At 55.8% G+C, this 24,280-nt stretch overlaps 13 protein-coding genes across 13 annotated transcripts; 5 read left to right on the top strand and 8 right to left on the bottom strand.

The window, feature by feature from the left end:
- Positions 1–99: 99 nt before the first annotated feature.
- On the bottom strand, positions 100–1,655 carry BJX67DRAFT_387743 (cytochrome P450; the record flags this gene model as incomplete). Its single annotated transcript, XM_071034277.1, has 2 exons — positions 100–453; positions 504–1,655. The coding sequence occupies 2 exons, from the start codon at positions 1,653–1,655 to the stop codon at positions 100–102; spliced, it is 1,506 nt and encodes a 501-aa protein (XP_070886477.1).
- A 134-nt stretch (positions 1,656–1,789) lies between these two features.
- On the bottom strand, positions 1,790–2,349 carry BJX67DRAFT_380848 (DUF1772 domain-containing protein; the record flags this gene model as incomplete). The annotated part of the gene is made up of 2 exons (XM_071032883.1): positions 1,790–2,226; positions 2,292–2,349. The coding sequence occupies 2 exons, from the start codon at positions 2,347–2,349 to the stop codon at positions 1,790–1,792; spliced, it is 495 nt and encodes a 164-aa protein (XP_070886476.1).
- A 203-nt stretch (positions 2,350–2,552) lies between these two features.
- Positions 2,553–4,558, top strand: BJX67DRAFT_387742 (GMC family oxidoreductase; the record flags this gene model as incomplete). The annotated part of the gene is made up of 3 exons (XM_071034276.1): positions 2,553–2,972; positions 3,020–3,102; positions 3,148–4,558. The coding sequence occupies 3 exons, from the start codon at positions 2,553–2,555 to the stop codon at positions 4,556–4,558; spliced, it is 1,914 nt and encodes a 637-aa protein (XP_070886475.1).
- A 60-nt stretch (positions 4,559–4,618) lies between these two features.
- BJX67DRAFT_387741 (Averufin oxidase A) lies at positions 4,619–5,491 on the bottom strand (the record flags this gene model as incomplete). Its single annotated transcript, XM_071034275.1, has 1 exon — positions 4,619–5,491. One exon carries the CDS (start codon positions 5,489–5,491, stop codon positions 4,619–4,621), a length of 873 nt encoding a protein of 290 aa, XP_070886474.1.
- Positions 5,492–5,639: 148 nt separating this feature from the next.
- On the top strand, positions 5,640–5,897 carry BJX67DRAFT_352477 (uncharacterized protein). The gene has a single exon (XM_071029027.1). It carries the CDS (start codon positions 5,652–5,654, stop codon positions 5,808–5,810), a length of 159 nt encoding a protein of 52 aa, XP_070886473.1. The 5' UTR covers positions 5,640–5,651; the 3' UTR covers positions 5,811–5,897.
- A 353-nt stretch (positions 5,898–6,250) lies between these two features.
- BJX67DRAFT_371850 (questin oxidase family protein) lies at positions 6,251–9,342 on the top strand (the record flags this gene model as incomplete). Its single annotated transcript, XM_071031151.1, has 3 exons — positions 6,251–6,334; positions 8,084–8,330; positions 8,378–9,342. 3 exons carry the CDS (start codon positions 6,251–6,253, stop codon positions 9,340–9,342), a joined length of 1,296 nt encoding a protein of 431 aa, XP_070886472.1.
- Positions 9,343–9,402: 60 nt separating this feature from the next.
- BJX67DRAFT_380842 (DUF4267 domain-containing protein) lies at positions 9,403–9,798 on the bottom strand (the record flags this gene model as incomplete). The annotated part of the gene is made up of 1 exon (XM_071032882.1): positions 9,403–9,798. The coding sequence occupies one exon, from the start codon at positions 9,796–9,798 to the stop codon at positions 9,403–9,405; it is 396 nt and encodes a 131-aa protein (XP_070886471.1).
- A 353-nt stretch (positions 9,799–10,151) lies between these two features.
- Positions 10,152–11,674, bottom strand: BJX67DRAFT_380841 (FAD-dependent oxidoreductase; the record flags this gene model as incomplete). Its single annotated transcript, XM_071032881.1, has 4 exons — positions 10,152–10,583; positions 10,643–11,013; positions 11,061–11,316; positions 11,372–11,674. The coding sequence occupies 4 exons, from the start codon at positions 11,672–11,674 to the stop codon at positions 10,152–10,154; spliced, it is 1,362 nt and encodes a 453-aa protein (XP_070886470.1).
- A 22-nt stretch (positions 11,675–11,696) lies between these two features.
- On the top strand, positions 11,697–13,536 carry BJX67DRAFT_78718 (S-adenosyl-L-methionine-dependent methyltransferase). The gene is made up of 4 exons (XM_071035455.1): positions 11,697–12,096; positions 12,145–12,271; positions 12,316–12,439; positions 12,484–13,536. The coding sequence occupies exons 1-4, from the start codon at positions 11,956–11,958 to the stop codon at positions 13,064–13,066; spliced, it is 975 nt and encodes a 324-aa protein (XP_070886469.1). The 5' UTR covers positions 11,697–11,955; the 3' UTR covers positions 13,067–13,536.
- Positions 13,537–13,837: 301 nt separating this feature from the next.
- BJX67DRAFT_380839 (ankyrin repeat domain-containing protein) lies at positions 13,838–17,171 on the top strand (the record flags this gene model as incomplete). The annotated part of the gene is made up of 6 exons (XM_071032880.1): positions 13,838–14,229; positions 14,286–14,916; positions 14,968–15,071; positions 15,131–15,354; positions 15,414–16,741; positions 16,791–17,171. 6 exons carry the CDS (start codon positions 13,838–13,840, stop codon positions 17,169–17,171), a joined length of 3,060 nt encoding a protein of 1,019 aa, XP_070886468.1.
- Positions 17,172–18,110: 939 nt separating this feature from the next.
- Positions 18,111–19,283, bottom strand: BJX67DRAFT_380838 (uncharacterized protein; the record flags this gene model as incomplete). Its single annotated transcript, XM_071032879.1, has 1 exon — positions 18,111–19,283. One exon carries the CDS (start codon positions 19,281–19,283, stop codon positions 18,111–18,113), a length of 1,173 nt encoding a protein of 390 aa, XP_070886467.1.
- A 785-nt stretch (positions 19,284–20,068) lies between these two features.
- BJX67DRAFT_380837 (uncharacterized protein) lies at positions 20,069–20,626 on the bottom strand (the record flags this gene model as incomplete). The annotated part of the gene is made up of 1 exon (XM_071032878.1): positions 20,069–20,626. One exon carries the CDS (start codon positions 20,624–20,626, stop codon positions 20,069–20,071), a length of 558 nt encoding a protein of 185 aa, XP_070886466.1.
- Positions 20,627–21,626: 1,000 nt separating this feature from the next.
- BJX67DRAFT_352465 (Cupredoxin) lies at positions 21,627–23,880 on the bottom strand. Its single transcript, XM_071029026.1, has 2 exons — positions 23,580–23,880; positions 21,627–23,532 (listed from the first exon to the last, which is right to left on the bottom strand). Exons 1-2 carry the CDS (start codon positions 23,835–23,837, stop codon positions 22,048–22,050), a joined length of 1,743 nt encoding a protein of 580 aa, XP_070886465.1. The 5' UTR covers positions 23,838–23,880; the 3' UTR covers positions 21,627–22,047.
- Between the last annotated feature and the right edge of the window lie 400 nt (positions 23,881–24,280).

Below are 24,280 nucleotides of genomic sequence, written 5' to 3'. Positions count from 1 at the left end.
ACGGACCACTGACGTTCGAAACAATACGATAACGTAGAATAGTTGAGATAGGTAGGGCTTAGTGATAGAAAAAGCGCACACTTCAGAGCAAATGGACACTCAAACCGATACCGGCGCAAGGTTAGCCTCCCTCGTCTTGAACGACAGATACAGCTCCCTCTTTGCCCAGATCGACCAGATCTTCTGGTCCAGGAAATCGCCCGTCCTGTCCTCATCCAGCGAGATATCGAAATGCCACAGCAGCTTCGCCAGCGTCAGCCGGACTTCCGCATACGCCAGATTCCGCCCGATGCAGTTGCGCACGCCGACAGACCACGGCTGGTACGCGCCGTAGTTGTCGTGCTTGAAGGGTTCCTCGCTCTTCTTCAGGTGACGCTCGGGGATGAACTTTTCCGGGTGCGTGAAGTTGTACTCGGCGAAGTACGCGCCTAGGTGACTGACCCCGACCCGGGTCTACGCAGTCAGCTACTATTAGTACGACACAATATAGGGACAGGACTTACACCGGCAGGCACGAACCGTCCGCAGACTGTCGCTCCCCTTTCGGGGACGACACGCGGAGGTTGCCCGGGTACAGCAGGGTACATGCGCAGGGTCTCGTCAATGACGGCTGTGAGATACGGCAAGCGAGAGACGGCAAGCAGATCGATCTGATCGGGAGACGCAAAGGCTTCGCGGACCTCGGCGACAGCCTTGTCCAGTTTCCCAAACCGACACAGCAGATACGTCGTCCCGCACAGCGCCGACGAGGTCGTCTCGGACCCCGCAACAACCATCACGGCCGCGTTGTTGAGCATCTCCCCCGCGCTCATCCCGTCGCCCGTCTGGTTACCGTCGACCGATTTCACGATCACCCGGTCCCAGAAGTCGCCCTGGTCGCCCTGCCTCTGCATGCGTTTCTTGAGCTTCTCGATCGCGTACGTGTAGTTCTCCTGCCGCTTGCCGCGGAGTTCCTTCGGGAGGACGTAGGGGGTCAGGAACTCGATGCCCATGCTGCGGAGGACGTGCGAGATGGCCACGCTCTTGAGGTTCTTGTGGATTGCGTCGACCCACGGGTGCAGGGCGCGGTTCTTGAGGCTATCAAACGACTCGCCGAAGGACAGCGCGCCGATCGAGTCAAAGATCGCCATGTTAAAGTACCGCACCATCTCCACGGACCTGCCCGTATCCGCAACCTCGCGGAGCACCTCGACGAGCAGATCTGCGTACCGCGCGATCGTCGGCTCCTGTGCGCGCAGGCCCTTGTCGCTGAACGCGTGCCCGAATAGGCTCCGGAACCGCGCGTGGTTGCGCGTGTCCGAGACAAGGATGCTCATTACCCCGTTGGGTGCGAGGGGGAGGCGGATCGGGTCCTTGAGGAACTCTGGGCGTCCGGGGACGTGGGCGTGCACGTCGCGCCAGGCTTGTGCGTTTGCGTAGCTGATTTCGTCGGGCTTGATGCGCACGGTGTCGCCGTAGATCTGGTGGTAGCGCATTAGGTCGTGGTGCATTGTGCCTCGGAGAAGGGTGTATTTCCAGGGGAGGGAGCTGGCGCGCCATAGCCAGGGGCCGGGGTAGTGGCGGAGGGGGTGCAGGAAGAGGTTGTAGAGGATGTGGGAGGCGATACACGCCAGCCCGGTGAGGGCGACAAGGCTGGGTAGAGAGAGAAAGGACATTTTGGCTGCTTTACGTGGTGGCAGAGTGACGGGAGGGCTGTCTATAAAGTCCTCGTCGGAGAGCGATCGGCTTCAAGTCCACTAGTGGCAGATTGTATAGGGCACAGCATGAATATGCAGCTACACGCAAACAGCTAAAAAGAAACAACCTTGAGTACTCCCAACATCCCCAAAATAGCCCCAACCAGCGGAAAGAACGCCCTGCTCGCATTGAACCGATTCCACCGCTGCACCAGCCTCTCTGCCTCCCCCCAGACCGGCGCACCCCCCTTCTTCACCTCCCCCTCCAGCCGGAACAGCGCGTTATTCGTCGGCGCCATGATCGTCAGCGTAAAGGGCACCATGGCGATGGTCGTCAGGCCCGCCGCGGCAAATACCCCCCAGCGCTCGCCTGCCGCGTACTTGCGCACCGCTGCGAGGCCATACAGCGCCGTCGTGGTCAGGCAGATGATGGGGCCCTTGATATGCCCGTTCAGGAAGATGCGGCTCCAGTGGCGAACGAGCTGGCTGGGGTCGGTGGTTGTTTCGAAGAGAGACGGCACGGCGAGGAGGTACACGCTCATCATGGCGCCTGCGATGTCAGTACCGTGAGTTCGCTAGTTAGGGCTTGGGTGGACTGGGGAACTGGGGGTATACCAGAGAGGAACGAGCCGGTGATGACGGCGATCGCTTCGACGCCAACGTCGCTGGTCATTGTGTCTCTGTCTTTGTTTCTCGCGTCTTAGTTGTCGTCAACTGATTGTAGGTTGGCGTCGCGTCTTATACCGAGCGCTGTGACACGTCGGAAAGCGATCGGTCAACGCCGTGGCGCCAGTGTCCGAGTAGAGATATTTATTACTACGACAGAGACATAACCGACTCAATCCCACCCACTACTGCATCTACAGTATCGACAGCATGCCCCCCTGGTCCCTCCTCGCCCTCGCCGGAGTCCCAGCCTTGGGAATCTTCGCCGGCCAGACCTCCCTCCTCTCCACGCCATGGGAAGCCCTCTTCGGGGGTACCGCCGAAGCAGCTGCCATGGACGGGCGCATCCAAGCGCGCGACCTGCTCAGCTCGCACTTCGGATGGTACGGGTGGCCCGGCCAGTCGTTCGACTACGTGATTGTTGGCGGCGGGACGGCAGGACTCGCCATGGCGCATCGACTGTCTGAGAGCGGCGAGAACTCGGTTGCTGTGGTTGAGGCCGGTGGGTTCTACGAGATTGAGGCAGGGAATGCGACGGAGGTGCCCATGTTCCTGTTTAATTATTTCTTTGATAATGGGGTGGTCAAGAATCCGTTGTTTGATTGGTATCAGTATACGGAAGCGCAGCCGGTAGCACCCCTGAAGATCGAGAAGAGGGAACTATGCTAATTGAGTAGGGCCTGGCAAACCGCAAGATGTTCTACATGCAGGGCAAGACGCTTGGTGGCTCGACTGCGCGTGGTGCGATGCTCTACCATCGGTGCGCCTCATTCTATACTATATAGCGCTGTGCTAACAGACTCAGCGGCTCCAAAGGCGCATACCAGCTCTGGGCCGACCAGGTCGGAGACGACAGCTACACCTGGGACAACTGGCTCCCCTTCTTCAAGAAGAGCGCGACGTTCTCCGGCCCGTCGACGAACCCACGCCCTGCCAACGCAACTGCACTGCACGATCAGTCGGCCTTCGCCACGACCGCGGCCGAAGAAGGCCCTGTCCAAGTGGCTTACCCGTACTTGACTAACGCCATCTCATCCTGGGTCGACAAGGCCCTCGAGAAACTGGGCTTCCCTGAGGCACAGGGCTTCTCGAACGGCCAGCTCCTCGGCCGGTCGTACATCACGCACACGATCCATCCCAAGACACGCCGCCGCGATACGGCATCAACCTCATACCTCCAGACAGCCCTTCGGACAAGCAACTCCCTCAACGTCCTCACCCACAGCCTAGTCAAAAAGGTCGTCTTCAATGCCGACAAGCGCGCAACAGGCGTCACCGTCGACACGGGTGGCTTCGAGTGGCATATCTCGGCGAAGAAGGAGGTCATTCTCTCCGCGGGCGTGATGCGCTCGCCGCAGCTCCTCATGGTCTCCGGGATCGGGCCGCGCGACACCCTGGAGAAACTGGATATCCCCGTTCTCGCGGACCTCCCTGGCGTCGGGCAGAACATGCAGGATACTATCATCCTCGGACCGACGAACCCTGTCAAGGTCGAGTCGCATAGCCAGCTAATGGGGAGCAAGGAGACCCTTCCGCGGGCAGTATACGAGTACAATAACTTCCGAACGGGACTGCTCACGAACCCGGGACAGGACTACTTTGCGTTTGAGAAGCACCAGCCTGGCGTCCTGAAGGAGACCACGGCAAGAGATATCGACGCAGCATTCCCCGCGGACTGGCCGACCTTCTCGTACATTGCCCTCGACGACGCCTTCGTCCCGCAGTACGATGGGAAGAACTACTTTAGCATGTCCGCTGCCCTCCTGGCCACGTTCAGCCGCGGCACCGTGACCATCAACACCACGGACACAGCCGATAACCCCGTCGTCGACCCGCGCTGGCTCGACGATCCGCGCGACAAGGAGATGGCTGTTGCGGCGTTCCGGCGGTGCCGCGAGATCGTGGCCTCGGAGACAATGCAGGAGGTTATCGACGGGCCTGAGCTGCTCCCGGGAGTCGAGTATCAGACCGACGAGGAGATCCTGAGGTACATTGCTGAGACCTCGGATGCGTACTATGCGGGTGTCGGGACGGCAGCCATGGGGAAGGACGGTGATCCGAATGCTGTGTTGGACTCGAAGGCGCGTGTTAAGGGGGTCCAGGGGCTTAGGGTTGTCGATGCGTCGAGCTTCCCGTTTGCGATTGATGGGCAACCCATGGCGACGGTGTATGCGTTGGCTGAGAAGATCGCTGCTGAGATTCTGGCCGGGAATTGACTGCAATTCCTCCATTCCAATAATGCAGCAATCTATAGCTAGGAGTTGTGTATACAGTGATCAAACATAGGCCAAAGCCACCAGAACCAATGCAACGCAACTAGCGAAAACAATCGCATTCTCCCTCCCATACAAATGACAGAGATGGTCCCACCCTCCGGAGACCAAATAACCTGCCAAAACCCCCCAGTTCTTCCTCACACCCCCGGTAGCAGTAACCCCAACCGCGCGCCCAGCGAACTCCCCCCTCCGCTCCGCGACCTCACACAGCGCCGCCCCGAGATCCGCATAGCTCAGACAGATCGCCTGCTTCTCTGTTTCCGTCGTAATCAACCGGTATCCCGTTGCCTGCGTCCCATGCGCATCATGTAGCGTCGGTGGGTCAACGAGTACGTACTCGAGCACCCCCTCGCCCCGCGCATCTTCGTACAGCGCACACGCAGCCTGGAGGTCTGCGTACCCGGCGTGTAAGCAGAAACTGACGAGCGCGTGTACAGCTCGGGGAACCTGTGCCGCTAGCGCGGGGTTCAGCGACGCAGACCGAAGCTGGATCACCGTGACAGGCCCGTCCTCGGGGTGGCTGTGCCGATGCCGACGCCGACGCAGGGCCGCGATCAGCGCCGACGCGGTGTCCTGCACGAGCGTCGTGCCCATTGGACTCCCGTTCTGGGCGACGCACATGAAGACTACGCTTGCGTTTTGGAGGCATGTGTCTAGGGCTTCGGGGGAGGTTGAGTCTCCTTGTACGATGTTGACTTGGATTTTGCGGGGGAGACTGGTTTCGAGGGTTGGGAACGCAATGAGGAGCTTCGATTTTGAGCGGACGAGGATGTTGATGGTCAGTTCTTGAGATTCTGGGTGGTTGTGTAAAAGGTGTCGGAGGATGCTGGAGCCTGTTGCCCCGGTTGCGCCGAGGAGGGCGTACGTTTGCATTTTGGAGGTGATCCTGGTTGTAGGGGAGGGTAGGGCAGTGTTGTACGAGGACTAGGTGGATATCAAGGCTATAAGTATCCTGATCGGTGCATTGAATAGTCCGAGATACCATACGGCTCAATCATTGATAAACCATAGATATGAATATCTCTAGAAGCGCATGGCAGCTACTTCGGCACAGCAACAAGAATCGCCTGCTCCTTCCCATCATACTGATAACTCTGGATTATCTTCAACCCAGCCTGATCCACAAGCCCCTCCCACTCCGCGCGCGTCCGCTCAATTCCGGCCAAATTGTCCATCATCAGCAGATCCATGAACGCCGCCTGCCACGGCACCCCCGTGGGCGGGATAACCACCTCATCGATCAGAATGCGCGAGTCCAGTCCCAGCGCAGGGAGAATCTGCCTCAGGATCGCGACGCACTGCTCATCCGGCCAGTCATGGAGGACATGACGGAGGTAGTAGAATTTCGCGCCGTGGATCGGCTGCGCCGCGAAGAAGTCGTGGGCCGTGAAATCCACGCCCTCGAAGGGTTCCGCGCCTGCGAGCGTCTGCGGGATATCCTGCACCACGATTTTACCGGGGATATCTGGGAATTTTGCCCTCAGCGCCTTGGACTGTTGTCCGAAGCCACCGCCGATGTCGACGAGAAGGGTCTTCTCGGGGGCTGGGAAGTCGCCGAGCTGCTCGAGGACGGGGAAGTGGTCGACCCAGACGGTTGGGCGCGAGAGGGCCATCAGATGGCCGAGGGACTGCATGTGTTTGGGGTGCTGGGGCATCCATTCGAAGAGAGTCTGCGGGGTGTTGAAGGCCTTCTGGAAGGGGGTCTCTTTGTTCGAGGTGATTTCTTTGTAGCCTGTTTCGGCGAGGTAGTCTGGCAGGATTTGCGTGCAGGGGCCGGAGATGTCGAATCTGCTTGATTAGCTGTGCTCCATTTGTACTTATGGGGACGTACAGATTGGCTATGGCGCCGGCGGCGTCGGGATTGGCCAGGACATCCGTGAAGGCGCTGTTGGTGTACTCCTGGGGGCCGGTCTCCTTGACCAGGCCAAAGGCAGCCTGGGTACGGAGGAGACGGCCTTATCTGTTAGACAGCGCAGTGGATTCTTGATGGAGAGGGAGGTACCAAGTAGCCTTGGGGCAGCGCCAGTCTTCTCTGCTAGCTGAGCGAGCGTCACCGGGTTCTCGCTCTCTTTGAGAGTGCGGAAGATGTCGAGATCGATGGCGACTTTGGCCAGCGCGACTTGCAAAGGCTGCATCTGTCAGTCGAGGGCAGTCAATCTTCCTCCTCGAGGGGACATACACCGCTGCTCAAACGCATGACGACATCCCAGTCCGAGTAGAAGCCCACCTGGAGCTCGCGGATGTAGCCCTGGATCTCCCGCTTTCCGGCCTGGTCAGCCTGGGCGTAATACTCTTTGATCTGCTTGAAGATGGCTTCCATGGCGGTGGTAGTCAGGTAATCAGAAAAGGACAGTACGAAATGGATGGGCGGATCTATATGTGGCCGGCCGGGAATCGAAGTATGGCTTGCATCATCATTACTTATTCTATCTCTGTCTAGCTTGTCTTCTTCTCCGATGGCAGCGGATAGTCCCCGATATACCGGTATGTCCACGGAAAGAAATGAAACAGCAACCCCGTAAACGCATAGTAGACCCCATCCCACGGGAACTTGACATCTCTCGACGTCGGAATGACACTGACGCTGCGCATATGGTACCGCCCATCCTCCGCATCAGCAACCTCGACCATCCCCGCCGCCAGGTCCAGGAACGAAAGCGGTGTCTGCGCCTTGTCGAGACGCACCTCGTGCCCGCGCGCCAGATCATGCACAAGCCCGCCTGGCTTAACGAACGTTGCCGATATCCAGTCCGACTGCGCGCGGAGATACGCCTCGGCGGCGGCCAAATCCTTGTACAGGTGCGAGACGGCAGTCTTGAGCACCCAGTGCACAGCGGCGGGGACGTCGTCGCAGAACGAGGGCTCCAGTGAGGCTGAGGAGAGCATGACGAGGCGGGGGAGGCGCATCGTCGGGGTCGATGACTGGAGGCGTTTCAGCGCGGCCACGACCGTCTCCGCGGTTTGCATCGCCACGCTGCATCCTGGCATGTTGTCGACGATTGCGACTACCAGAAACACGGCATCGGTCCCCCGGAGACATTCATCGATAAGGCCATCGTTATCCAGACGGCCTTGGAAGACCGAAAGCCGGGGCGGGTCGGCGGTTGCGGTTGCGGCTGCAGCGGGACACAGTCGGAAGAGCTTCTCCTGCGACCGGCAGTAGGCGTGGATGCGCGACGAGGGTTGATCAAGGAGTACCTGGACGAGCGCGCGTCCAGTATTCCCCGTAGCCCCCAGCACGGCATAGCAGGGCATGTTCGAGATGCGTGAGTCGTGGGGTTTGGGATGGTGTTGGTCGGCTCTTATGGCTCTTGTCGCACACTCGCTCAGCGAGACAGTCGGGAATCGTAGTACGGTTTCAAGACATTCAAATGGTTTAAGTTACGATCCAGAATATCTAATGTAGACGTTGTTGGTCGATAGTCGTAACGATATGTATACTTCAACGCCTCTGGGGCTGATGAGATCCGCGCGATGTACGATCTCAACATCGGATATCAGGCGCTGGTGCAGTTCCGCCCTGCTTCGGTGGTCGTCCAACTGAAGGATCGCGCGTTTCTCAAGCAGTGCATCGGCGATCTGAGCTACTACGATAGCTTCGTGCGCTTCTTCCAGGACGAGATTGCGCAGAGAGGCGTGCCAGATGTGGTCAATGAGTACCTGTTTAAGGGCGACGATATCTCGAATGACATCCTCGGGCGCATGCATTCCGGTAATTCGCCCTCGCCTGTCACGCTGCCACATGCTGAGACGATGTAGGCTTCCTCCACCCGATGATTCATTTGGGATGCGCCCTCGAATTCAACCAGCCTCTCCTCGTCGCAGAGGCACTCGCCGCCGGCGCAGTCCACGACGACTGGCCGAACTCCTTCCTCTTCCCCGTCGAAGCATACCAGCAAGACTACCCGGATACCCCGGTAAAGACGATGCTCGAGGTCATGGACGACGTCCACGCGGACCCGGTAATCAGCAACGCAGTGCAACTCACGGACCCCATAAACAAAATCAGCGACGGTCTCCTCGCCAAAGTCCGCGACGAGCTTATCCCCTACCTCGCTACATACCGTGTCGCAGCAACACCGGAGGAACTGGAGAAAGAAGCTATAGATATGGTACACACATGCGCGTACATGGTCGGAGCCGCTCAGTACCCCGGCAAAGTCGAGGCACTTGACTTCGTCATGCTACATACGCTGACGCTGTCAATCTTCTACCGCACGTTTCTGCGCCAGGACTGGATCTCTGACGCGGACAAGGCGCGTCTGCTGCGCTTCAAGGTCTGGGGCGATATCGTCACATACGCTGGATGTGGATCTCCCACTCTCTATCCCGAGCGGATCACGAGGTATGTGCCTAAACGGCCGAGTCAGGGGTGGGGAGACATCGCGCACCGCGCGTCAGTTTACGGCGACGATGGACATATCTCCAAGGTGACGAGGGCACTGCTCCATGCGGAGGGATTGCCAGATCCGCGACCTGGGTTTCCACTGGCCAAGGAAGATTTCGTTAAGATTGCACATCTAAGTCTTGACTCTGTCGAGCGCATGCTGGACCCTGGACAGTATAAGGTGCCTGAGAAGATACGGAAGGAAGTTGGCGAGGAGATGGGGCAGGATGAGGAGATTATTCGCGTGATGGTGCGGTGGGTGCGGTGGTGTGGTGTTGAGGGGGCCTGGGATATGTTTCCGGACCTGCCAGTGAATGGGGCAGAGACAGGTAAATAGGACGAACACGTAGAACTCTTGTATTATCTGGCGTCCATTCTAAGTGACCTTCGCTGCGAGTTACCTGCGATCAAGCACACCCAACAATAAGGTACTGATAGCAGTAATCATCGGCGCATATCCCCAGTGGTTCCACTCCCCATGTCCGTTCGCCCAGCAAATGACCCCGTCTGCATAAGCGACCCCACTAATTGCCAAGAGGATCCAGCCGAGCGTTTTGTTGTTCCCGAAATAAGCCGCAATATAGGCAGCCAGGCCCATGAAGACATCGCGCGCCCCGTAGACGTACATCAGGTTGTCGACGACGGACCTCTCGACGCCAGAGGCCGGGTAGTCCAGCTCGAAGAAGGAGAGGGCGTGCTCTGGGCGGAGGAAGGCGTTGATGCCGAAGCCGACGCAGATGGTGCCGAAGGCGGCGCCCGCGAGGCGGAGGAAAGGGTTCTGAGAGACGGACATCCTGGAATGTGAGTATTCCGTCCTGGAAGAGGGCAGTGCGTGTACGTGTACCTACTGGAAGGAATTCGATAGAGTGGATGAGTGAGGATGATGATGAATATACAGATGAAGGGGAGAAGTCAAGCCAGAAGCAGAATAGAAGAGGAGGGCCGTCATGTGACTTGTCTTTCTTTGTTTCTTTCCTTCTTTCTCTCTCTCTTCTTCCTCTCCTCTCGCTCTGCGAGCAACTCTTCTTCTTCTCCCAGGGATGCCTGTCGGTCTCCGACCTCCGGTCAATCAGACGCGCTTTCTCTACTTGAACAACAGCTGACTCTCATCCGATTGGTGTTCCTCAGCCCGTTACCTCCACTGCACTAAGACCCAGCCTCATTCGACGCAGGGGAGCCATTCCTCGTCTCCACGGCTTGCTCGCCATTCGACGATGCACATTTTGCCTTCGAATCGGCCTCCGCTCGCCGCGTCGGAACCGCTCGAGCGCCGCTTGATAGACTTGGCCCCGAGGCGTCACAGGCAGCGCCCTGATGACTGGCGCGCCCATGAAAGTCAGGTAACACCGCGAAACCCAGTCCGCGTCCGTGTCCACCCTCACTTGGCGGACCTTGGCAGTCTCGGATAGCCCATACGAGAGCTGCCAGCGATAGCCCATTCCGGCAGCCGTGATTAACAGCCGCTCCCGCTGCTGCCGCTGCTCGGCGTAGGATGCCAGGGCGCTTCGGAGTACTTCGCGTGGCACAGGGGGGAATTGGGGTACCGGGAGAATACCTCATGGCCAGACCGGGTACCATCTAGTGTTGTACAGCGTGAGATCAGCAGGGGTTGAATTCAGATCCTGGGACGGCCATACTTTGTGTCCAGAATCGCCAACGAGGACTGCGCGGGCCTCATGCCACGTAGGGGCCATGCCCTCTTCCAGTCCGACCTTGAACGCCGTAATCCGGTTCTTGTAGACGTCGCCGAAGCAGGCTGTCGACGAGATCGGCAAGTGGGCTACGGATTGGCAGGACTCGTCTGTGTCGCGAGCAGTGTAGCGCGGGGTCTCTTGGAAGGGGCATGCCTTTCCGAGGTGTTCCACCACAAACCAATACAGGGCGCCCTCTTTACCTGTAAACAAGAGGACTGACGCATGCTCGCAGTAGAGGGAGTAGGCATCTCCCTCGACAACTCCCGACACGGGGGTTGAGATTCCGAAGACGCAGGACAACTCGGTCGAGAGGGCTAGCGACCATTAACAACTGCTCTTACGTGTGCTAGGGTGGCCGCACCCTCTTCGCTGGGGGTCACCGGCTTACGAACAGCAGAATCAATGAATCCTCGCACGCGGCTACGCACCCCGTCTGCCCCGACGACTACCTCCGCTGTCACTGATGACCCGTCATGGGCGACAATAGTTGCAAAGCTATCCGTGCTAGAGACGGAAACGACTCGCTTTGAAGCATGCACCGAGTCTTTCTCCTGTATCCGCCCGTACAATGTCTTCATGAGCCCCAACGCTCGAAGAAAAGACTTCCGTAGGCCAGACTGCAAGTGGACTTGATTAGATCTCTGGAGTAGACGCCGGAGGTGCATAGTGCACATACTCTGATGCGTAGTGCCGCATGGCACGGATCGTATTGAGCAGGTTGCCTTCACTGTCGACATGTTGCCAGATTTTCAGCGGCGCTGTTGACTTCTCCATATCCTCGAGGACTCCGAGTTGATCGAGAATGCGGAGGCCGTTGGGCAGGAGGCCTATACTCGCTTCTTCATCACGGGTAATAGAACCGCCTGCTTCCCAGAGGACATAAGAGATATTGAGACGCTCGCAGGCCAAGGCAAGCGTTAAACCAGCAATACCTCCACCCACAATCGCAACTCTATATTGAGCCGTTCTGTGCATCTTGAAAACCGGGAGTTATTGGATTTGCGCGTAAAATCGAATTCCTGCGCCCCAGGTGCCAGCGCATTAATACCGCTAGACCCTTGGAGTCCGTCACGGAATTCGTGTGATGGCACGAGCGGGAGACCTCAGACGTGAGCCAACACCATCGTCAACAGATCAATGGACACCGGCACACCGAAAGCACAGCGCTGCATATAGCTATACCCGATTCCTCGCCTTGGCCCTTCTCGACGCTCATCTACTTCCTTAGGGTTAGTCGACACTTCGAACATAACGCCATGGACAGGATAGCACAGCAGACAAAGGAGCTTTGGGCGAACGCACGCGAAGATGAACGCAGGGCAATCCGAGATGGCCTCCGAGACTTGATCTCATCTTTCGATACAGACTGGGACGTTGTGCTGAGACTTGCGGGCGGAGTAAGTTTACATAACCCGACACAGAGATCTGACCTAACCTGGATACAGCCCCTTGTAGTTGCATTGGTGAAGATAGGAATCAACCTTGACATATTCGGGGCTCTTGCGACGGCTGATGACGCTGTTACTGTGGAGGATTTTGTGGAGAGCACTGGCGCGACGGTCGAGATGCTACGTGAGTTCCGAACAAATGTATCTGGCCTCATGCTGAGTATCCAGGGCGCATCCTCCGCACCCAGGCGGCGTTCGGTCTGATTGAGCAGACGGGAATCGATGAGTACAAGGCGAGTCGGCTGACAACAATTCTAACTGACGCCAATGTTTCTGGATCCATCGTGGATATGTATGTTGCGATACTCGCGTTCACAGCGTCCACTGACAACCCAGCTGCGACAACCTTGGTCCCATTATGCAGGTTATCCCCGAATTCTTGAGCGAGAAGAAAGGCCAAACAATTATCTCGAATACAGAAACCGCCTTCCAGAAGGCCTTCAACACCAAACTGTCAGCATTCGAATGGATGAATCAGCATCCCACTAACCTACGGAGCCTCTCCCACTTCATGGCCATGCACCGTGAAGACAGCTGGCTCGACAAGTTCCCCGTTGCGGAGGAGATTGCCTCCACTCCACCAGAGCCATCCAACATAGCCCTTGTCGACATTGGCGGCGGCTACTGCCACCAAGCCATCCAGTTCCACCAGCGATACCCACATCTCGGCCGCGTCGTGGTCCAGGATATCCCGACAGTGCTCGACCGCGTGCAGCCCGTCGACGGCGTCGAATTCCAAGTATACAACTTCTTCCAGCCACAGCCACTGCGCGCGAAATTCTTCTACTTTCGACACGTCTTGCACGATTGGAACGACGACGACTGTGTCAATATACTAAAGGAAACAATTACCGCGCTGGGTCCCAATTCGCGGATTAAGGAGGGTGGGATTGAAGGTTGTGGATATTGTGCAGTATGATTCAAAGATGCAGTCTGCTATTGTGGTGGTGCCGGACAAGATATAAAAGGAGGATGAAAGCCGACAAAATGTGCCGAGGAAGGCCATGTCATCCTGGCCAGAAAGGATCGGGCATAGTAGTTGCCGTCGCTATGATGTGAGCTGGGGTCAGGATCAAGGGAGATAGGGTAGCGCAGGTGAGGTGGGTACAGGTAAAGCCGACATGCAGTCAGGGCCCCGGTCTCCACGGAGGAGTTGCAGCTGGCGAAGGCGTTGGAAAGGTTATCTGCGCGAGCATTAGCAGGAAGCTATATTTGATTGATGCTGCCTTTTGCTTGTCACCTAACGATGCATAGCCCCGAGGCACTTGTAAGGCTCGTCGCGTAAGCAGCCTGCAAGCAAAATGGCACGTCCTTACTCGCGTGTATAGCGGGTATTCCTAATAGGGGTAAAGGGCTCTGCAAACACTCGTCACTGGCCTAGTATGCTTCAAATAGCTATATCATACGAGCAGTTGGCTTACTTCAGGAAATACCAGGAATATCTCCCAACGTCAGGCCGTCAAGTTCTCACCGCAATTCTTTTTTTTCTTCGCCTCCATATTTCCAGCTCCTGTCGTTTGCCATGCAGGTGCCTCAGACTTCATTGGTTGTCTGTCTGGTGAGGCTGAGTTGGCAAGGCTGACCGGAGTGGCGGGGAGGTCTCTCGCGCTTGCCCACCGAGCTGCTTTATGATCCTCTCCACAACTCTACCGCTTTCTATCCATCAAACTAAGTGACGAGCTACGGCAGGATGGCGGAGGTTCTCGGGCTGATATCCGCCGGTATTGGGGCGGCAGCCTTTGCGCTTCAGGTTAGCGAAACGATCAGACGACTCCGGGATATTCGCGAGTACAACCACAGCAAAGCTGGAGACGAACTGAGGTCTCTTGTCAAACGCCTTGAGAGGCTGCGAGAGGTATTGCTATTCCTTGAGACCGTTCAAACATCCAAACTGGTCGATCTTGCTGTCGAGAACTGTCAACAGGAGTACAGTAGTGTTGATACTACCATCCAGCGAATGGGCGAAAAGCTATCCCGTCTGAGTGGGAAAAAGCTACAAAGCGCTCGACACGGCGAAGGCATCAAAAACCAGCTCAGGGACGTCAAGCGAAGGCTTGACTCCGTCATACTGGAGTTGACCTGGTGAGCCTCCTACCGCTGGTGTCGGATAAACTGGCTAACACTCGACATTGTCGCAGTACCATCGCGCTAGACTCCCAACGCTTGACTCAAAGCCTAGCCCAGGATATGGCCCTTGTTGCATCTTCATCCGTTGTGAATAGCACCATGATCCCAAACACGCGACGCCAGAACAGCCTTCTACGCCCTCAAGAGACCATCATCGCGGAACCCCCTTTGCCACATCCAGCTAGCGTGAGCTGTCTGGTAAATCCATCACGCCGGCGGCAGGTGGTGGACTGTGCGATTAGACACTGCCACTGCTCTTGTCATTGGACGCAGCGCAGGTCAACCCCTTTCTGGGCGTTCGAGTATACTCCGTTGCTCACATTCTTTGAAAAGTGTAGCAACTCAAAGTGTACAGCGACTCGCTACCGCTGGAGCCTACAATTCACACTCTCTAGATACGGTATTCCATTCAAGGTAAATGCCGCCTTTGACTTCATCACCGGGGCCGGAAGCTACTCGCTTAGACCGGCCCTCAGCATAGAACGAGTGGTGAAATACACATCGCCCGGGTTCGAGGCACTTTGGCGGTTTCAACGCGGGTTGCTGAGCCTTAGAGAAGTTCAAGCGACATTTCGGGAGCTCAAAAGATGTGATCCCTCGTTGAATCGGCATATAAATCCAGGCGGGCGCTGCTATGTTCAGGTGTGGAATCAATTAGACTGTTTTTGTTATGATTGTCTAACCGTACAATAGGAGCTCCTTTACTACGGTCCAAGTCAGGCCCAAGCCGACCAATTCAAACTCCTGAAATTTTTCGCCTGCGAATTGGGTATGACTCTTGAAGGTCTAGACCAAAGGTGTGTTACAGCTCAGATATTGCGGCCCGGTTTTACTCAGGCTGATACCGGCTTCACAGGTTCTTGGTTCAATGTGCCAAGTGGATCGGCATAGGTCCGCATATTGACTTGCTGGAAGCGATTCTCGCTTATGGCTTTGACCCCAGCTCGATTGAGTCGCCAAGTTACAAGGAATGGCCGTCGCTCAGTCCGCCGCTCTGTCCGCCAAATTGGATAGCCGAGTGCCTCACACCAGACCCTTTCTTCGTCGATTATCTTGCCATACTTGCCAAAGCTAGTCCAGGTAAGTAAGAATGAAAAATATTGTGCATTCTATGCCGTTCACTAACTGGCAGTTATAAGGCTTTGCTGGATTAACGCCGCTACACGAAATCGTGCTCCTGCAACCTCCAGCCTCGGTGACTTCGTTTCTCTCAAGGTCGCCATTGCATATGGAGAGGAACTTTCTAGGTCAGACTCCATTACATCTGGCGGTCCGCGATGTGGAAACCGTCCGCCTGCTTGTCCAGAGTGGCCATGACATGGACATCCAGGACAACCACGGTATCACCCCTCTAATGTATGCTGCTGGAATGGGCATAACGGACGTAGTTCGCTTGCTTATCAAGCAAGGGGCAAATCCATTCGTCCGCGATACCACATGGAAACGGAACTTTATCGATTATGCGGCCACGCGGGGCAATTGGCCGTTGATAATGGACATCCTAGACACGATTCAAGATCTCTACCCAAAGAAAGTTTTCCATGACTTCATCTGCTGCGCTCTGATGCGACTCCTCGCTCGTGAGGTCTGGCTGGGTAGCAAGTGGAGCACTTATTTTGCAAAGCTTGTCGGTCTATGTTCAGATGTTAACATGAGATTTGGTAACCCTCATGCCAACACCGAAGATAACAATCTTCTTCATTTCATCTCAAACCACGATGATGTCAAGGTGCTGGTACGACACGGTTTTAACATGTTTGGTCAACCCAACAGCGCAGGAAAGCCTGCCATATTCTCGCTTGCCCATATATTAGATGCAACACTAACCCAGCACTTGCTTGGCTACGGAATCAATGTTAACCATGTGGACCACGAAGGACGTACTCTCCTGTTCCCGCTGCTCCAGCAGATGCGCTGGTTGCACCCCGGGACTTTTGACGTGATGGATTCCATCCGGATATGCCTAAGGGCTGGCCTCGACATCTTCCTATCGGACGGTTGCCGGTGTCCGTGCTCTCCCGGGGGCTGCTATTTGCCTGCGGCTTTGGATGTTACTTTTGTTGATACATTGACACCCACACCAGTGTTTGTGTGGGCGTTCGAATTTCTCTCCCTTGTGGAGGAGCTCAGGGGTCGCGAGGACGCAAAAACACTCCTCCTGGGTTTCCTCCGTAGATTGTACTTTGAAAGGGCGGGGATAACGCATGTCTGCTGCCATGGCGGGAACGGCATACCGTACTGGATACGCCTTGTGTTCGGAGAGAACATGTCTACGGCGAACGTTGACAAGATTCTAGACGAAGAAGAAGAGCTTATTGCGAATCTCGAAAACGATATGCTTCCATTGACCTCAAACCCGCTTGAGTGTTTGAGATCTGATTGGATTTTTATGCTCAGAGAGAGGCACCAGGAACAGCTGGAGGTGAAGCGCAGAAAAAAGCCGACGTCCTACAAACCCCCTACAGGTGTAAGTTCCCTCAAATCCAAGCCCGTGATAGGCTCCTGACAGGATATAGGAAACCTATGAGGTTGACTATAGGAACGACACTTTCACCCACACGTTTTATGGAGACTGTGATTTCGGCGTTACTCCCTTGACTGGCGCCATGGCCGAGTACGTCATCTGGCTGGAGCATGAGTACTTTCGATCTGAAGACACATGGGAAGCCACATGCGAGAGAGAAGCCTGGTATAAGAGACGGATGAGTTGGTTTGTGGAACTCATGCAAGTCATGGAAGTCACTCCCGAAACACTTACCCAAGTAATCGTCCATAAGATCAAAACGATATCGTGGAAGAAAGAGCGCCCTGATAAGGAACATGTAGTCAACCACTTTATGACTTCTCTACAGGCATCGCGAGGCGGGGGGAAAGAGAAATCGGAGGGTTCGAGATGACATTAAATCCGCTTATCTAGCCGAAAATTCATCCCACTGTGTTTGTGTGTCTAATCACGGGGCAAACTAGTCAGTAAGATTGTGGTGGTACAAAGGAATGTTAGACATCTAGGTTGGTCAAAGTCATCAGCCATTAAGACACTGGGATCCAGTAATCTCTGGACTGACAACAAACCATGGGTGCATTGATGATTTCCGATTCTCTCACCGGCGCACAAGATCTATCGCTCCTGCTGGCGTCGACGTCGTGGTCAGCGAGCCTGGTTGGCGAGTGTTGTCAGCCGAGAGAATGCAAAACCCGGGCCAGACAGGATTCAGACGAAGATGAGGAGTGTTCCAATCAACGCAATCATCTTCACCTCTTCTCCCTAGCCAAATACCGGCGGGAGGGATCGCCAACGTGGAACGGACCGTCCTTCACGATCTCCGCTACGACCGAGGATGCCCGATCCTCATAAAAAGTTGGAAGATTGAATTAATCCGTCAGCGATATCGTTGACGGTCGACATTAACTATTTGCGCTACGAGCTAGGATCGTCTGGGCCGACGGAATCCCCGCAGATAACTACAACCCGCACACACTGCTAGATACATTTGCGCTCGTCTTAGCTTCGTCAGGCACACGCCCAGACTACTAGACCCCAGCACCACGTTGAGGTGCGAGCTTCGCTGGGGACTAAATGGCGAATAGATGGCAAATATCGCGATCACCCGGGGGGGGGAAAGGAATGACATCGGGCGGGCAGGGTGGTTTCCCTCCGAAGAACCAGAGCCTGGCCCTGAGCCAAAACAAGCAGAAGAGTGACGGAGTTCGGTCAAGATGGGAGCGAGCGGAATGGGAAGGAGTTAACGAGCGGCAGGGGCGAAGCTGTCATAGAGGAGCCCCCTCACCTACCTCCTACATCTGGGCACAGTCACCCCCTACCCCTGGCGCCCAGCTCAACATCCACGGCCTCTCTTCCGTGGGGACCCCTCTTCTATGACAGCCTGCTCACCTATGGAGGCCCACGCCTCCTGCAAAAGAGCCTTGGCGTTCCTTATAGCCTCGATTGCCCGGGTGTCGCCGCACTTTGTTTCCAACTTCGCTATGTCTTCTCGGATGCCACGCATGGCACGAAGACCCTCGCCGACAGGATCGGAAGGCCGGGTACTCGTCGTGGGTTCGTCTCTAGCCAACTTCAAGGACCCGGAAGCCGTCCTCTTACTTGGCGAGACCGACCGCGATTTGACAGGCGACGTATAACCGGGCGCTTCCCCCCCGAAGGCGTCGCTAGTTTCGGCAGGCGGCGGCATCGTCGTGGTAGGGATGAGCTGTCGATGGGACTCCTCCCGGTCAGACTGCTCAGCAAGCCACGCTCCACTGTCTCTGAAGAAATGCATTAGCTTTACCAAATCTTCGCGATGCTCCATGAGGCCATCAGGCAAGGTGTCTCCCAGCTTGGTCACATCCTCAGCGATAGCCCGCTCCAGTTGTCGCGGGTCGTGAGCGATGCTGCGGTCCCCAACTTTGGAATGGCAAGCCTCATTTCGCGCCGCGTAGATATCGATCGCCAACCTTGCCATCTCGAAGTTCGCCTCGAGTCCCGCATCGCTGAGGTGCTTGACACACAATTTGATGTCCGTGGTCCAAGGATCATCCTCATTGTGCTCGCAGCGGATGTCGTGACGGAGGTCGCCAACTCGGTCAGGCAGGTCCAGCTTGAGGTCAGCTGCCGCCCCCCTCAGGCATTTCCACATGCGGCCCGCATAATCCCCTAGAAGTACAAGGAACTCCAGAGGATACTGCGTGTCCGACGGCGTATTGGCGGGTACGGGTGGTGAAGATTGTCCTGACTTTGACTCCGAAAGAGCCCGGAGAACAGCGTCCATCGGAGTCGCCATCAGATTGAACCCGACCCCATGGAAATCCGGATCCTCCAACAGCTCACCAGCTGGTTGGGAATCTGGATTCTCGTCGGACGAAGACTCACCGAACGGAGATCTAAACATGGAGTTACTAGAGGGCCATGTCTTCCAGGGGGACTTACCCTTGTCCCGCAAGCCCATCGGCGAGCCAGAGCCAGCCGAAAAGCTGGCCTGGCTGTCGTCAGAGGATTTGCGAGTATACGCCATTGTGAAAAACAAAAAGGAGCCAGGAAAGAAAATAGAAAAAGTTCGCCCAGAAAGAAGAGTTCGAAGAAACCGGGGAAGAAACCTGGAAACGGACGAACTTGGTGAGTAACAAGTACAGACAGCCATATTTTGTATATTTATCTCTACCTAAGCTAATGGTGTTCCCCAGGGTGGAAGGCACCTTGGACCAGGGCTGGCACCTGGGAAACGCATGATATCACGAAGACAGGAAGCTGCGATCAATCTGGCGTTGGACCCGGCGACAATGCCGTTTCCTACATCTCCACGTTGAAGCCTCGCCAAAGCGTCCGAGTCTTCAAATCCTCCTGCCTCTGTTCAGTTGATTTCTCACGCCTCTGTCTTTCTACTTCCCAACATAAGTCGTCCAGCTTTCCAAGCACGTGCTCGCAAAACACCGGATAGCTTTTATAATAGCGCCTCACGTTGAATGAAAGACATGTTATACGCCATAGAGCATGCCCATAGCAGATACTAAGCTCCTCCATGAACTGCTGGAGGAGATCAAAATTTCGGTCCACCTCACGCCTTTTTCTCTGAGAGAGCTCGCTTTTACTCCGTTTTGACAGGTAGTGACGGGCAAATTGGTGCAGAGGCTGGTCCAGATAGAAAGGGACACCTGGAGGCCCGGGGTATATCCCGATTTGAGGCACTCGGAGATCCTCGATATTCTTTAGGCGCCAGAGAGGTAGCAGTACGACCTCATCGTCGTGTAAATTCCTTTCCATCCGGAGTGAGGGAGGGAATCTCACCCACCCAGGGAACTTTTAGTCAAGGAGATCGACCGAAGTGGCCAACCGTCCATCGCGGGTCCAGTCGTGACCCTTTGGAGATTTGTAATAGGAGAGTGTGAGTTGTTTTATCGAGGACGCTTTGGCTAGCATATCAACCAACTGGTTGACCTTTCTCCAAAGGATGATGAGTTGTACCCCGTCTTCAGGGTTCGGCGCGGAGACATCGATATATACGCTGACCCTGTGGTAGGGAAAGTTGCGAAAAGCACGTATGTATGGGTCCGGGTGCCAAAACCTCCAAGAGCACCAATACAGCTGCAAAATTGAGACAGTAACCCAGCTTTTGCTTATTCGCGGTGACATGCAGAAGTGCAGATCCGCCCCATGATAGAGGTGGTGTGAAAACTCATCATAGAGCTTGCGGCTTGCACAAAGAATACCCAGCCCGCTCCTGGGATTGTGGGTTATCCTGAGCTGCATATGCCTCTCGCGTTTATACGGGGGTATCCAGTCGTAGATGCAGAGTCGGATTTCTGGCGGGAGTCTGGACAACGTTCCGAGGCCGGGGTCGAAGGGGGGTGTTGTGGCCATGTCGGCGCTGAAAGATGTAGCCAATGGGTCAGACGTGCAGATATATTGAATGATAGTAGTCTTCAGAGGGCTCAGATCAGTGGATGTGGACCGAAGATGATGGACAATCGGAGAGGACCATCAAAGACAGAGCAGATGAATGAGTCACAGGAACTAGGTTTCGGCATACACCACGTTGACTCTACTGCTATATCAGGGTTTGGAATCCAGAGGCCAGGAACTTTTCCTGAAAATCTTCAAGGCTGCATGACTCTTATACTCTCAAGCGGATAAGAATAGCGGATGGGTCAAATACTGTGTCCAGTTCAGAGACAATAGCAATAGCCTGAGAATGACGTCTACCGTCGAAATCTGTCAATAATTTACCAGGGGTGGGTGTCGAAGCCTCAGTAATTATTCTTGCATTAGGATGGCTACTTTGGTGGCTGCAAAAAAGCATATTTCTGTGGAGTAAGATAGCGAGATAAGTATAGGATGGCTCACACCTCACAAGGACCCTGAACTGGCGGATACGTGGCGACATCGCATGATGTTGAACACATATACGACCTCGCCTTGTCATTTACACCATTTAAACCAAGCCGCTCTAGCTCGCTTTGATCGACCCCTGGGAAGGAGAGGTCTCCATACTCCGTGGACACCATTTTAAAGGAGCGGCCAGAGCAGTTGACGTCACTGTGATATACAGTTCGTGTCAGTGTCCAGATTAAGAGAGAGAGAGCGAGGCGAGGGTAGAGGTGTTTGACCCACAAGTAAAACCGGCACGCAACGTGGTTCGCGACTCTCACGGAGGAGATGCTGCGGCGGAACCCGTCGTCAAAGTTATCTGTGGAGCATTAGCACGATATACGCCATTCTTTCCCGTCATATGTGCAGCGAGAATCAGAGGGGGGAGATCGCTTACGGCACTTCCACTGCGTCGCATGAATTTTCTTGCAGAGCCCTTTGAAGTTCGGGTTTGTGCAGACCCGCAGGTCGACAGTGCTGGCCCGACTATACCGTGCATGACAGCGTTAGATCGATCAACCCTCATACAGAGATCGGGACTTGACTGTTGTGGGAACGAACATCTCGTTGGACGCGGACTCAGCTGGCGCGGCTGAAGTAGATTGGAGCGCGAGGCCGAGCAGGAGGAGGGAGTTGCTGAGGAGCTTCATGATGGACGACGAGAGGGGCAGTTGGAAGTGATTGATTGCTGAGGATTTGGATCTTTCCACCTCGCGCAGGCCATGAATTTATAGCCCTGGAGCCCGGAAGTAGGAGTCTTGGCGGACTTTCCTAATTCAGAAGCAATTCGCGCGCAGGAGGGCTTGGCATTGCTTTCTCAGGGTCCATATCCAATAACCTTGGAAGCTCTGACCAAAAGGCGGATAAGAAATATATTATTTATTCTAAGAGCAAGCCAAACTCGATCATTAAATCTAATTCTTAAAGTGCTGCACAACCGGCGCCTTCGTCTCGCTGCCGTACGCAGAACCGCCGTACGTCAGATATCCCGCATCAACCGGCCCCGACTGCGCGAGGATATCCTCGCGGTCCCCAAAGGTAAACACCGTCTGCATCCCCATTACCATATGCTGCAGCACGTGGCAGTGGTACATCCATACGCCCGCATTCGTCACACGCACCCGCCACGCGCGCCACCCCGACGGCGCCAGCACGTCTGTTTCCTTGCGGTAGCGGTACAGCACCGAGGTATCTCGCTGGATCGGGTGCGTCCTCCGCAGACGCTCTTCATTAGCCGCGATGTCGTACAGCCCGTCGCCGGCGCCGATGTCGTAGACGTGTCGCCCGTGTGCGTGGAACGGATGCGCGTCCAGCCCCCCGTTGTCGACGGTGCCTCGGTTCTGCCAGACGATCTCGAGGACCTCGCCGATCTTCGCGGGAAATGTGCGAGTGATGTTGTCAAACCCGTTGCCGCGTGTGAGCGCTCGGTGGTACGTTGCGTCGAGGTTGAGCTTGTTCGTGTAGATGTCCACGAGGTACGGCGACTTCGGGAACGACTGCACCCAGTCGTAGCCGTTTTGCAGCCAGATCGTGTGGTCGCTGACGTTCTGGTGCACGTCGATGATGATCCGTCTGGTTACTTGGTCCAGCGTTGGGAAGTCGTTGTCATGTGCGGGCTCCAGCTCGTAGTCGAGCCAGCCGTCCACGAGCTCGGCGACGGGGAGCGGCGGGGGCGAGGGGACGGTCGTGAGGTCTGGTAACTGTGAGTGGGAGAAGTAGTTCAGCACCGCGAAGTTCGTCAAGACCTCTGGTCGCGCGAGAGTCGTCATCTGGATGTAGAATTGGCGGGTGTCGAGTTGCTGCAGCTCCTGCTCGCTCTTCGCCTTCAGGAGCACGCTGTACCGCTGTCCGCTGGCGATTTGCAGGAAGTCTGTCATTAATGGCTTGGTATCGTGCCCGTCTGCCTCGATTATGAACACCTCATGGCTTTCGATCGCCAGCGACACGAACGACAGGGCTGTCCCTCCGATGAAGCGCAGTCGGTACGTCTTGCCAGGGTCGATGGAGATGGCAGCCAGCTCGCACGAGCCTGTGGCATTAGTCGCAGGTCGACTGTACCCATTCACCAGGATGGCTTCAGTCTCCCCGCTCCATGTGAAGTTGTTCGACGTCAATCCGTCCACGATCTCCGCGTCCGTCTCGCTGAAATAGTCCGTGATCAACAGCGTGCGCTCCTCATCGTACTCGTACAGCGGGGCCTCGCATGACTCCACAATTAGCGGCCCCTTGGCCGTCATTGCCTGGAACCCTACGTGCGAGTGATAAAAGTAGGTTCCTGCAGAGCCGATTTCTGGTCGCACTTCGTAGTCGAAGAACCGGCCGGGCGGGATGGGCCATTGGCTGGCGGCTGGGGTGCCATCGGAGAAGGGAGCTGTATAGGCTGTTAAGCCGTGCCAGTGCTGTGCTGTTAGACGGAGGTATCCTTGTCGAGGTTATCCATGCTTACTATTGTAGTGTTTGCGTCGGTCATGTCGTTGTAGACGCGGATCCAACTCGTCTCGCCCTCTCGCAAGCGCAGTTCAGGGCCGGGTAATGACCCATTGACCAGGACGGAGTATCGCTCTGAGCATGCTTCGCTGAACGTCCCTGCAGTGACGCGCAGGATGTGATCGGGCTGGAACGAGTGGTCATGGCGATATACATGTCCCTGGCTGGCCGCTGCCAGGCCGAGAAGCACGGCGATACTCTTCCAAAGGCCGGACATCGTGAGGACAAAAATTTTACTTCACCAAGCATCAAGAGAGGGCTTGAAGGGACAGGCAACATTTTATCCCCTTGCGCAGTACCTGTCAGCTTGAGCGTTGGCTCCATCAAACACATGGCTGAGCAAAAGCCAAAAGCCGTTTCTGGATTGTGATCGTCGATCTCGGATGCTTCTATTGGCTACCTTACGGACTCTCTGCAGGGCTAATTATATTTCGGGACGCCTGAAATGCCAATCTTTGGCGAAAGAGGTTTGACCCTGCGCTGCACGTCACCAGCCGATGATATTCCCAATCGCAACTGAATCAGGGGCCTCCCAGCCAATCTGCGAACGCTTTCTCGGCATGGAAGATCCACCTGCATCGTTCGCTGTGGCCCCTGCCAGCGATCATCAGAACTCTCAGTTCGTGTTGGGGCGAAATTCCAAGCTTTCGAGTCCGCTCA

This window comes from Aspergillus lucknowensis, assembly GCF_044049455.1.
Source record: "Aspergillus lucknowensis strain CBS 449.75 chromosome Unknown BJX67scaffold_18, whole genome shotgun sequence".
Classification (NCBI taxonomy): Eukaryota; Fungi; Ascomycota; class Eurotiomycetes; order Eurotiales; family Aspergillaceae; genus Aspergillus; species Aspergillus lucknowensis.
The sequence above is the reverse complement of the archived record's forward strand: the minus strand, read 5'-3'. Positions and strand labels throughout refer to the sequence as shown.

Coding starts and splice junctions, on each gene's coding strand:
- BJX67DRAFT_352477 (XM_071029027.1), top strand. CDS start 5,652: ATGGCAGCTACTTCGGCACAGCAACAAGAATCGCCTGCTCCTTCCCAT.
- BJX67DRAFT_78718 (XM_071035455.1), top strand. CDS start 11,956: ATGGACAGGATAGCACAGCAGACAAAGGAGCTTTGGGCGAACGCACGC. Junction 12,272..12,315: donor CGCGACGGTCGAGATGCTAC/GTGAGTTCCGAA, acceptor CTGAGTATCCAG/GGCGCATCCTCCGCACCCAG. Junction 12,440..12,483: donor TCTGGATCCATCGTGGATAT/GTATGTTGCGAT, acceptor CTGACAACCCAG/CTGCGACAACCTTGGTCCCA.
- BJX67DRAFT_352465 (XM_071029026.1), bottom strand. CDS start 23,837: ATGTCCGGCCTTTGGAAGAGTATCGCCGTGCTTCTCGGCCTGGCAGCG. Junction 23,533..23,579: donor CCGACGCAAACACTACAATA/GTAAGCATGGAT, acceptor CTAACAGCACAG/CACTGGCACGGCTTAACAGC.